This window comes from Bos mutus, chromosome 15 (assembly GCF_027580195.1).
Source record: "Bos mutus isolate GX-2022 chromosome 15, NWIPB_WYAK_1.1, whole genome shotgun sequence".
Classification (NCBI taxonomy): Eukaryota; Metazoa; Chordata; class Mammalia; order Artiodactyla; family Bovidae; genus Bos; species Bos mutus.
The window spans coordinates 51,055,606-51,068,648 of NC_091631.1; the positions used below are offsets into that span (position 1 = coordinate 51,055,606).

Sequence of the window (13,043 nt, forward strand, 5' to 3'; positions counted from 1 at the left end):
GTCTGTTCTCTATGTCTGTTTCTTCATTGCTGCCCTATAAATAAATTCTTCAGTATCATTTTTCTAGATTCTGTATATATGTGTTAGAATATGATATTTGTCTTTCTCTTTCTGACTCACTTCACTTTGTATAATAGGTTCTAGGTTCATCCGCCTCATCAGAACTGACTCAAATGTGTTCCGTTTTATGGCTAATATTCCACTGTGTATATGTACCACAACTTCTTTATCCATTCATCTGTCAATGGACATCTAGATTGCTTCCATGTTCTAGCTATTGTAAATAGTACTACAATGAAAAATGGGATACATGTGTCTTTTTCAATTTTGGTTTCCTCAGGGTATATGCCTAAGAGTGGGGTTGCTGGGTCATACGGTGGTTTTATTCCTAAGTTTTAAAGAATCTCCATACTGTCTTTCATAGTGGCTGTATCAGTGTACATTCCCACCAATAGTGCAAGAACGTTCCCTTTTCTCCACTCGCTTTCCAGCATTTATTGTTTGTAGCATTTTTGATGATGGCCATTCTGACCAGTGTCAGGTGATATCTCATTGCAGTTTCGATTTGCAGCTCTCTAATAATGAGCGCTGTTGAGCATCTTTTCACGTGTTTGTTAGCCATCTGGGTGTCTTCTTTGGAGAAATGTCTGTTTAGGTCTTTTCCCCACTTTTTGATTGGGTTGTTTTTCTGGCATTGAGTTGTACGAGCTTCTTGTATATTTTGGAAATGAATCCTTTGTCAGTTGTTTTATTTGCTATTATTTTCTCCTATTCTGACAGTTGTCTTTTCACCTTGCTTATAGTTTCCTTTGCTGTGCAAAAGCTTTTAAGTTTAATCAGGTCCCCCTTGTTTACTTTTGTTTTTATTTCTGTTACTCTAGGAGGTGTGTCATAGAGGATCTTGCTTTGATTTATGTCATCGAGTATTCTGCCTATGCTTTCCTCTAAGAGCTTTATAGTTTCTGGTCTTATGTTTAGGTCTTTAATCCATTTTGAGTTAATCTTTGTGTATGGTGTTAGGAAGTGTTCTAATTTCATTCTTTAACATGTAGCTGTTGAGTTTTCCCAGCACCATTTATTGAAGAGGCTGTCTTTGCCCCATTGTAGATTCTTCCCTTCTTTGTCAAAAATAAGGTTCCCATAGGTGCATGGGTTTATTTCTGGGCTTTCTATCTTGTTCCATTGGTCTATATTTCTGTTTCTGTGCCAGAACTATATTGTCTTGATGACCTTAGCTTTGTAGTATAATCTGAAGTCAGGAAGCTTGATTCCTCCAGCTCCATTCTTCTTTCTCAAGACTGCTTTGGCTATTCGGGGTCTTTTGTGTTCCCATATGAATTGTGAAATTTTGTGTTCTAGTTCTGTGAAAAATGGCATTGGTAATTTGATAGGGATTGCATTGAATCTGTAGACTGTATTTGGTAGCACAGTCATTTTCACAATACTGATTCTTTCTACCCAGGAACATGGAATATCTCTCCATCTGTTTGTGTCATCTTTGATTTCTTTCATTAGTGTCTTATAATTTTCTGTGTTCTTTTGTCTCCTTAGGTAAGTTTATTCCTACATATTTAATTCTTTTTGTTGCAATGGTGAATGGGATTGACTCCTTAATTTCTCTTTCTGATTTTTCATTGTTAGTATATAGAATTGCAAGTGATTTCTGTGTATTGATTTTGTATCCTGCAACTTTACTAAATTCACTGATTAGCTCTAGTAATTTTCTGATATTATCTTTAGGGTTTTCTATGTACAGTATCATGCCATCTGCAAACAGTGAGAGCTTTACTTCTTTTTCTCCAATCTGGATTTCTTTTATTTCTTTTTCTTCTCTGATTGCTATAGCTAGGACTTCCAGAACTATGTTGAATAATAGTGGGGAAAGTGGACACCCTTGTCCTGTTCTTGATCTTAGGGGAAATACTTTCAGATTTTTACCATTGAGAATAATGTTTGCTATAGGCTTATAATATATGGCCTTTACTATGTTGAGGTAGGTTCCTTCTATGCCCATTTTTTTTGAAGAGTTTTAATCATAAATGGGTGCTGAATTTTGTCAAAGGCTTTTTCTGCATCTATTGAGATTCTCATATGGTTTTCATCTTTCAATTTGTTAATATGGTGTATCATTGATTGATTTGCATATACTGAAGAATCCTTGCATTCCTGGAATAAACCCAACTTGATCATGGTGTATGAGCTTTTTGACGTGTTGCTGAATTCTGTTTGCTAAACTTTTATTGAGGATTTTTGGATCTATGTTCATCAGTGATATTGACCTGTAGTTTTCTTTTTTAGTGTTGTCTTTGTCTGGTTTCCTGGTAGCTCAGACGGTAAAGCGTCTGTCTGCAATGCGGGAGACCTGGGTTCGATCTCTGGGTCGGGAAGGTCCTCTGGAGAAGGAAGTGGCAACCCACTCCAGTATTCTTGCCTGGAAAATCTCATGGATGGAGCCTGGTAGGCTACAGTCCATGAGGTCGCAAAGAGTCAGACACGACGGAGCAACTTCACTTCACTTTGTCTGGTTTTGATATCAGGGTGATGGTGGCCTCGTAGAATGAGTTTGGAAGTGTTCCTTCCTTTGCAGTTTTTTGAAAGAGCTTTAGAAGGATAGGCATTAGCTCTTCTCTAAATATTTGCTAGAATTCTCCTGTGAAGCCATCTGGTCCTGGGCTTTTGTATTTTGGGAAATTTTTGATCACAGCTTCAATTTCAGTGCTTGTAATTGGGTTGTTCATAGTTTCTATTTCTTCCTGGTTCAGTCTTGGAAGATTGAGCTTTTCTAAGAATCTGTCCATTTCTTCCAGGTTATCCATTTTATTTCCATATAGTTGTTCATATTAGTCTCTTATAATCCTTCGTATTTCTGCATTGTCTGTTGTAACCTCTCCTTTTTTATTTCTAATTTTGTTGATTTGATTCTTCTCTCTTTTTCTTGATGAGTCTGACTAAAGGCTTGTCAATTTTGTTTATCTTCTCAAAGAACCAGCGTTTAGTTTTATTGATCTTTACTATTGTTTCTTTCATTTATTTTTCATTTATTTCTGCTTGGATCTTTATAATTTATTTCCTTCTACTAATTTTGGGGGGTTTTTTGTTCATCTTTTTCCAGTTGTTTTAGGTGTAAAGTTAGGTTGTCTATTCGATGTTTTTCTTGTTTGTTGAGGTAAGTATGGCTATAAACTTCCCTCTTAGAACTGCTTTTGCTACATCCCATAGATTTTGAGTTGTCGTGTTTTCATTGAAATTTTTGATTTCCCTTTTGATTTCTTCAGTAACTTGTTGATTATTTAGAAACATGTTGTTTAATCTCCACGTGTTTGTGTTTCTTACAGTTTTTTTTTTCTTGTAATTGATATCTAGTCTTATAACATTGTGGTCGGAGAAGATGCTTGACATGATTTTGATTTTCTTAAATTTACTGAGGTTTGATTTGTGACCCAAGATGTGGTCTATCCTGGAGAACGTTCCATGTGCACTTGAGAAGAAGGTGTATTCTTCTACATTTGGATGAAATGTCCTGAAAATATCAATGAGATCCATCTCATCTAATGTATTATTTAAGACTTGTGTTTCCTTATTAATTTTCTGTTTTGATGATTTGTCCATTGGTGTGAGTGGGGTGTTAGAGTCTCCTACTATTATTGTGTTACTGTCAATTTCTCCTTTTACGTTTGTTAGTGTTTGTCTTGTGTGTTGAGGTGCTCCTATGTTGGGTGCATAGATATTTACAATTGCTATGTCTTCCTCTTGGATTGATCCCTTGATCTTTATGTAGTGTCCTTCCTTATCTCTTGCAATCTTCTTTATTTTAAGGTCTGTTTTGTCTGATATGAGGATTGCTACCCCAGCTTTCTTTTGCTTCCCATTTGCATGGAATATATTTTTCCATCTTCTCACTTTCAGTCTATCTGTGCCTTGAGGTCTGAAGTGGGTTTCCTGTAGACAGCATATATATGGGTCTTGTTTTTGTATCCATTCAGCTAGTCTGTGTCCTTTGGTTGGAGCATTTAATTATTTACATTTAAAGAAATTATTGATATATATTTTCCTATTGCCATTTTTTAATTGTTTGGGGTCGATTTTGTAGATCTTTTTTCTTCTTTTGTATTTCTTGACTATATAAGTCCCTTTAACATTTGTTGTAAAGCTGGTTTGGTGGTACTGAATTCTCTTAACTTTTGCTTGTTTGAAAAGCTTTATATTTCTCCATCAATTTTGAATGAGATCCTTGCCAGGTACAGTAATCTTGGTTGTATATTTTTCCCTTTCAGTACTTTAAATATATTCTGCCATTCCCTTCTGGCTTGCAGTTTCTGCTGAAAGATCAGCTGTTAAGCATGTGGGGTTTCCCTTGTATGTTACTTGTTGTTTCTCCCTTGTTGCTTTTAATATTCTTTCTTTGTGTTTAGTCTTTGTTAGTTTGATTAATATGTGTCTTGGTGTGTTTCTCTTTGGGTTTATCCTGTATGGGACTCTTTGTGCCTCTTGGACTTGATTGACTATTGCCTTTTCCATGTTGGGGAAATTTTCAACTATAATCTCTTCAAAAGTTTTCTCATACCCTTTCTTTTTACCTTCTTCTTCTGGGACCCCTATAACTCGAATGTTGGTGCATTTGATATTGTCCCAGAGGTCTCTGAGACTGTCTCCAGTTCTTTTCATTCTTTTTACTTTATTTTGCTCTTCAGAAGTTATTTCCACCATTTTATCTTCCAGCTCACTGATTTGTTCTTTTGCTTCAGATATTCTGCTATTGATTCCTTCTAGAGTATTTTTAATTTCAGTAATTGTGTTGTTTGTCTCTATATGTTTATTCTTTATTTCTTCTAGGTCTTTGTTAATTGAGTCTTGCATTTTCTCCATTTTGTTTTCAAGGTTTTAATCATCTTTACTATCATTATTCTGATTTCTTTTTCAGGTAGTTTGCCTATTTCCTCTTCATTTATTTGGACTTCTGTGTTTCTAGTTTGTGTAGTATTTATTTGCCTTTTCATTATTATTTTTTTAATTTATTGTGTTTGAGGTCTCCTTTTCCCAGGCTTCAAGATTGAATTCCTTCTTCCTTTTGGTTTCTGCCCTCCTACGGTTGGTTTAGTGATTTGTGTAAGCTTTGTATAGGGTGTGATTTGTGCTGAGTTTTTGTTTATTTGTTTTCCTCTGATGGGCAAGGCTGAGTGAGGTGGTAATCCTGTCTGCTGATGATTTGGTTTGTATTTTTTTTTGTTTGTTGTTTAGATGAGGCGTCCTGCACAGGCTGCTACTGGTGGTAAGGGGATGCAGGTCTTGTCTTCAAGTGGTTTCCTTTGTGTGAGTTCTGACCATCTGATACTCCCAAGGGTTAGTTCTCTGGTAGTCTAGGGTCTTGGAGTCAGTGATCCCACTCCAAAGGCTCAGAGCTTGATCTCTCTGCATCTAAGAGAAGATGAGGGAAGGCTGAAGTCAGTTAGAAGCTGTTTTCTGATGGAAGAGGAGGAAAACCTGCAGTGACTTAGATGCTCCTGGAAGCCCTCCGTGGGGCAGCCATTTGGTTCCGGGACTGGAAGGAAAACAGCAGCAGCCGCTTTTACAAGTTTTAACTTACTGTGTCTTCCTGGTGAATTGAAGCTTTTATGATTGTGTAGTAACTCTCTTTATCCTTAAGTATTTTTTCCTTTTTTTGTCCTAAATCCCTATTTTAAAAAAATATTTAGCTTCTCCAGCTTACATTTTGTGATGTGCTTGCTTTTTGTACTTTTTTTCATCTTCTTGGTTTTAACAGTCTGTAACCTAACATTCTGGTATGTCTCTTATAAATAACATGTAGCTTAATTGTACATTTTTATCCATTTTGCCTATCTCTATGTATTAGTTGATGAATTTAACATTTATTGTAATTATTGATATTTTATCCTATCTTTGTATATTTTATTTATTCCGTGTTCTATACTTTTTTAATTTTAGCTCTCATCCTTCTTTTGAGATTGCTTGATATTTAGTTTGTTTTTCCTTAATCTACTGGAAAATGTCAGTTTTCATTTCGATCCCAAAGAAAGGCAATGCCAAAGAATGCTCAAACTACTGCACAATTGCACTCATCTCACATGCTAGTAAAGTCATGCTCAAAATTCTCCAAGCCAGGCTTCAGCAATATGTGAACCGTGAACTTCCTGATGTTCAAGCTGGTTTTAGAAAAGGCAGAGGAACCAGAGATCAAATTGCTAACATCCGCTGGATCATGGAAAAAGCAAGAGAGTTCCAGAAAAACATCTATTTCTGCTTTACTGACTATGCCAAAGCCTTTGACTGTGTGGATCACAATAAACTGTGGAAAATTCTGAGAGATGGGAATACCAGACCACCTGATCTGCCTCTTGAGAAATCTGTATGCAGGTCAGGAAGCAACAGTTAGAACTGGACATGGAACAACAGACTGGTTCCAAATAGGAAAAGGAGTGCGTCAAGGCTATATATTGTCACCCTGCTTATTTAACTTCTATGCAGAGTACATCATGAGAAACGCTGGGCTGGAAGAAACACAAGCTGGAATCAAGATTGCCGGGAGAAATATCAATAACCTCAGATATGCAGATGACACCACCCTTATGGCAGAAAGTGAAGAGGAACTCAAAAGCCTCTTGATGAAAGTGAAAGAGGAGAGTGAAAAAGTTGGCTTAAAGCTCAACATTCAGAAAACGAAGATCATGGCATCTGGTCCCAGCACTTCATGGGAAATAGATGGGGAAACAGTGGAAACAGTGTCAGACTTTATTTTTCTGGGCTCCAAAATCACTACAGATGGTGACTGCAGCCATGAAATTAAAAGACGCTTACTCCTTGGAAGGAAAGTTATGACCAACCTAGATAGCATATTCAAAAGCAGAGACATTACTTTGCCAACAAAGGTCCATCTAGTCAAGGCTATGGTTTTTCCTGTGGTCATGTATGGATGTGAGAGTTGGACTGTGAAGAAGGCTGAGCGCCGAAGAATTGATGCTTTTGAACTGTGTTGTTGGAGAAGACTCTTGAGAGTCCCTTGGACTGCAAGGAGATCCAACCAGTCCATTCTGAAGGAGATCAGCCCTGGGATTTCTTTGGAAGGAATGATGCTAAAGCTGAAACTCCAGTACTTTGGCTACCTCATGCAAAGAGTTGACTCATTGGAAAAGACTCTGATGCTGGGAGGGATTGGGGGCAGGAGGAGAAGGGGACGACAGAGGATGAGATGGCTGGATGGCATCACTGACTCGATGGACGTGAGTCTGAGTGAACTCCGGGAGTTGGTGATGGACAGGGAGGCCTGGCATGCTGTGATTCATGGGGTCGCAAAGAGTCGGACACAACTGAGCAACTGAACTGAATCTATTTCTTGTTTTTATTGTTTTGAAGTTAAAAACTTTATTTCCATTCTTTTGGTGGTTACTTTTTTTGACCACTTAGAATATGTATGGCCCAATATTTTGGTAGTTTGTACCATGAACTCTGGAGTGAGAATGCTTATGTTCAATTTGCCAGTATGCAACCTCAGGCAAGGTATCTACTCTGATTATGCTTAGTTTTCTTATCTATAAAATGGGGATAAGAATAGAACCAATTTCATAGATTTGTGTGAGTATTAAGTGACTACCTACATGATGAAGCCATTAAAGAGTAGTGTCCATCACACAGACATACTCTATCATATATATATGATATATGATACAGTATATATATATACTATATGTATATATATATATACATTCTATGTCTATATGTATAATAAAATATTATAATTATTATAATTATCTATAATTCTAACATCTAAAGTTCTTGAGGTTTTATTTTTAAACTCTTCGCCAATCTTTGATTGTGAACTCATATTTGGAGGATCTTCCTCTGGGAATCCTGAGGCCCTAAATCTAATGGAGTCTTTCCTCCTCCATTATATTTGCCACATGGGATCTACCCCATTCAGTTGTCTCTGTTTTATGTGACAATCCCAGTTTCAGCTTCCCTGCCTACAGTGGGTCTGGGGTTAGTTCTGATCTCAGCTTTCATGTAAGTCTTTGTCTGAGGGCAACCCAAGACTTTAGTAAGCTATTGTTCCCAGATCTCCCCCATAGTTTCAGCTCATGATTCTGATGGCTTTGCTTTATTTTTACTTTTTTGGCCTTTGAGGATTTCTGTTGTTTACTAAGACCCTAAGAAGACATTAACAAGTATATTTTATCAAGGATTTGACACAACTATAGCAAGAGGGTCCTCAAAACACCTAGGCTCCCTACAGCTGCCAGAAAAGTTCATGGGGCTTACTTCTCTGATTATTTTGAGTGCAGGAACTTATTCATGCTAATATCCTCAGATCCCAGCTTGGAGACCATCTCATTCCTGTGCAGGATTGTGCTCAGTTGCTCAGTCATGTCCGACTCTTTGTGGCCCCATGAACTGTAGCCCACCAGGCTCCTCTGCCCATGGAATTTTCCAGGCAAGAATACTGGAGTGGGGTGCCATTTCCTATTCCAGGGGATCTTCCAGACCCAGGGATCGAACCTGCATTTCCTGCATTGGCAGGCGGATCTTTACCACTAGTGCCGCCAGGGAAGCAGGTGATAAATGACTGCTTAAAACTGAATGATAGGGACTTCCCTGGTGGTCCAGTGGTTAAGACTCTGCACTTCTGTGCAGGGGTGTGGGTTTGATCCTGGTGGGGAACTAAGATCTCACATGCCATGTGGCTAAAAAAAAAAGAAAAGAATGGTTAAAAATCACACCTAGAGTTCTTAAGGTAGATGTTAGGACCTAGAGTTGCAATACCTTTTCCCAGCCTCTTGGGGAGCCATGATTCAAAGTCAGCCTTGAAAGCCCAGATCCTCTCCCTGCTTGTGGCTGATATCAGGGCAGAGAGGAAGGGGAGGAAGGCAGTGGGACAAGTCCCCTGTGTAGAAAGCACACTTAATGACCCCTGGCTTCCCCAGTTGGTTGTTCACTGTTGCCCCCTGAGTGGGGTGCCCCCACCCATCAGCTCTGGTACCCATGCCTTCTTTTCTTCTACTTTGAAAATCAATCATTTCCCATAGATCTTTTCCTACCCAGGACAAGGAATAAAGATCATAGTTTGGTAGTCTTTAGCTCAACACTTTTCAAGCAGCCCAGTCAGCCTATGTCAAAGACTTCACGCACCAGTTTAATAAACAGTGGCCACAATACGAAACAGTAAGAAACAGTACTTGAGCCAAGAGCAGGACAGCACATTTTCCATTATAAACGGTTTCTTGTTCAGGTGGGCTTGGGGATGGGTGGGGAGGCAGAGGGCTGGCTCAGACCCTCTCCTCCCTCCACTCCAGCCCTTGGTGATCTAGGCTCTTAGAAGAGCGTCTGTTTCCATTCAATAGAGTAGAAAGTTCTTGGCTTAGCAATGCCTTCTGAGACCTCAGTCTTGGAGGCTGGCTTGTTCGGTGGGCTGTGTCTCTCCCTCCTTGGGATGCCGAGAGCATCATGGGCAGCTGAACTGGAGCTGCTGATTTCCTGCGTGCCTGTGAGCTGTGGGGTGACTTACAGGATTGCAGGTCCTTTGCTGCACCTAGAAATGCTGAGAGTGTGGGCAGAGAGGTGTGCCCCAGGGGGCTCTTGGTCTGTGTCTGACTTCTGGGGGATTCCCATGTGGGCAGGGCAGGGGGAAGCAGTTTCCAGCACTTCAAGGGCAGGAGCATCATGGATCAGACTAGAATAAAAGAGACCAACAAATAAACTAGGTAATTTGAAATTGAACAAAATGGTGGCATGCAAAATTAATCTTCCTTTTCTGAAGCTCTTTGCGCCTCTCTCTACTCTCTAGAGCTCAGGAAGTCTTATAAGCCTTTCCATCCTCCTTTTTTTTTTTAATTGGAGGATAATCGCTTTATAGCATTGTGGTGGTCTCTGCTGTACATTAATGGAATCAGTCATGATTATACATATCACCTCCCTTTTGAGCCTCGCTCCCCCCATCCATTCCACCCCCTAGGTCATCACAAAGCACCAGGCTGAGCTCCCTGTGTTATATAGCAGCTTCCCACTACTTATCTGTTTTACACATGATAGTGTATATATATCAATGCTCCTTTCTCAATTTGTCCCACCCTCTCCTTCTCCAAATGCATCCACAAGTCTGTTCGCTATGTCTATATCTCCATTTCTTCTCTGTAAATAGGTTCATCAGTACTATTTTTTTCTAGATTCCTATATATGCATTAATATCTGATGTTTGTTTTTCTCTTTCTGATCAACTTCACTCTGTATAAAAGGCTCTAGGTTCATCCACCTCACTACAACTGACTCAAATTCATTCCTTTTTATGACTGAGTAATATTTCCATCCTCCTTCTTATCAGAATCTGGTCTCTGGAAAGTGTCTGATAGCTGCATTTGATCAGAGAACAAGAGAATGGTAAAACTGGGTGTGTTCCATACAGTAAGGTATTTGGATTTAATGGGAGTCTCTGATCTAAGGAATTTCAGCTCTTAATGGTGGAATTCCAGGTTGTCACTGCTGGAAATGAAGACTATTGGGGGTTTAAAGGGGAATCTCAGAGCCATTAAGTCACTAAGGGTGGCTTGGAACCCACAGAGGAGAGGAAGGGAGGGAGGGTACCACAGGGAGGGCAAACACGCTTACCTTCCGGACATTGTAGATCCAGTTGAGATAGGCTGTGACCTTAGTGTATACTCCTGGGGTAGTAGGCCCCCCACAGCCATGGCCCCAGCTCACGATGCCCACCACTTGCCACCAGTCAGAGTGATACATCAGAGGGCCACCACTGTCACCCTGTGAGAGAGGCCAGAGCAGAGGCTGCTGGGGAGGGTGGGCAGGGCTGGGGTGGAGAGGTGGGCTTCTCCACCCTCCCCTCACTGCATTGGCCCATCTGGTCCCTGCTCTCCAGCGCCCTCTGCTGTTCTACCTTCACTTCCCCTGCTCATGCTGTTCCTGCAGCCTGGAATGCCCTTCCCTTTCGGGGTGAAAGGGTTTTGTCTGCGGTCAACCAAGTTGTGGGTGTGCTGTTAGCCCTTTCTTGGAGATCTACAACTCACACTAGCACAGTGAGGGCTCTAAGGGCCTGTAGTAAAGAAGCCTGGTTATCTTTGTCTAACTCAGTGTGTGCTGGAGAACGCAATGGCAACCCACTCCAGTGTTCTTGCCTTGAGAATCCCAGGGATGGGGGAGCCTGGTGGGCTGCCGTCTATGGGGTCGCACAGAGTCGGACATGACTGAAGCGACTTAGCAGCAGCAGCAGCAGTGCATGCTAAGTCGCTTCAGTCATGTCCGACTCTATGTGACCATATGGACTGCAGCGCGCCAGGCTTCTCTGTCCGTGGGATTCTCCAAGCAAGAATATTGAAGTGGGTAGCCATTCCCTTCTCCAGAGGATCTTCCCGATCCAGGGATAGAACCCGCACTTCCTGCATTTCAGGCGAATTCTTTACCAACCGAGCCCCCTGGGAAGCCCATCTAACCTAGTAGTTTCCAGATTTATTGAACCATTACAGGGGGGCTTATTTCATGCTAGTCACTGTTCTAGATAACTGGGATCAATTAATGAAAAGAGAAAAGATCCTTGCCCTAAGGGAGCTTAGAATTAAATGGAGAGAGAGAGAGAGAACAAGCAAACTACAAAATGACATTTTCTTGTACAAAAAATGAGAGAGAGTGAAAAGTTCACTTATTTGGGTGTCCTTCTTACCAGCTCTTATAGCCTCTGGGGTTTCATCCCTCAGAACCCAATAACTCTGTAGCTGAACTGCCTGTGGAGTTATTCACCCCCGCCCCCATTACTGTGAACTCCCTGAGGGAAGACACTGTCCTCAAAGTTCTGCATCTACCTGATATCAAGTCATCAAGAGATGACTAAGAGATGCCTCTTGAGTGAAGGAATTTAATGACTGAGAATGGGGGTGGGAGAAGGGTTTGGGGTTTTAACGAAAATAGTTGAGAAGATCCTCTGGGTGGGGATGTGAGAATATATTCATGGACTGGCCAGTAGGATGGGTGAGGGACAGTGCACTGGGGCTTATCCAGCACGAGATGGGTTTTCTCTAGTGTAGTTCAGCAGCTTGAGGACAGTTGTAGAGAAAACAGACCTGGGGTTCCTGCCTGCTAGGGGCTCATACTGTTTTAAATGACGGGAAGTAAGAGCAGGTGGGGAGGGAAACATCATCTTTATATGTAAAATATACATTTGAAATCTCTTTGCTTCTATCTGTCTATCCATGCATCCATGCATCCATCCATCCTTATATCTTTTTCCCTCTCCCCCTTCCTCCCTTCATCACACACCGAGTGCCCACCATGTGCAAGCCTTCATGTGGGGGCATTCATCCTCTGAACTTTTTCATCTCTTCAGAGCAGACTTCCCCTATCTCTGTAATTCCCTCATGATCCTTGGAGGCCGCACCTGGCAGGTGTCCACGCCGCCCTCCGGGAGGCCTGCGCACATCATCGTCTTGGTGACCTCCCCCTGGTACGCATCCTCTGCATTGCACCGAGTTCTGTTGATGAGCTGGACGGATCCCTGCTGCAGTATGTCAGACATCTTCCCTGGAGGTTGAAAACACACTTGCATTCCCATTCTTGCCTTCAAATCCCAGCCCAGGACAGTTCTCTGGGTTTCCTGGTACCTTGGTGCTTGGACCTCCAGGATGGGTTTTTCTAAAGGATGGTCCTCCTTCCCATCACTTTTGGGAGCTGCTCACTTAGTCCTGTAATCCTGAGCCTGGCACTTACCTCCGTTCTCTTCTGTAAAGCCCCATCCGATGACCCAGAGTGGGGTGCCTGGAGTGAGCTCCTCATCAGAGAAGGGCAGGCAGATGGGCCTGATTGTGCCTACCAGGAGCAGAGAGGAAGAGGGGACCCAAAGTTCAGGAGAGCCTGGTGGCTAATCCTCTGTTAGGGTTAACACCAGGGTTTCCATAGCACATGTTCCATGGGATGTTAATAGAAGTAGCATGGAAAAAAAAAAAAAGATTCTGTGGTCAAATAAGTTTAGAAAATGTGTTGGACTTCCCTGGTGGTGTAGTGAATGAGAGTCCACCTGCCAATGCAGGAGACATGAG

The 13,043-nt window shown here is 41.3% G+C and overlaps 1 protein-coding gene across 1 annotated transcript in view; it reads right to left on the bottom strand.

Annotated features, from left to right (window-relative positions):
- Nucleotides 1-13,043, bottom strand: part of TMPRSS4 (transmembrane serine protease 4) — a 51,384-nt gene that overhangs the window by 18,611 nt on the left and 19,730 nt on the right. The window contains exons 10-12 of the mRNA XM_070383109.1: nt 12,715-12,813; nt 12,386-12,528; nt 10,588-10,761 (exon numbers count right to left, since the gene is read on the bottom strand). Of these exons, the coding sequence (XP_070239210.1) occupies nt 10,588-10,761; nt 12,386-12,528; nt 12,715-12,813 (416 nt within the window). The remainder of the gene's footprint in view (nt 1-10,587; nt 10,762-12,385; nt 12,529-12,714; nt 12,814-13,043) is intronic.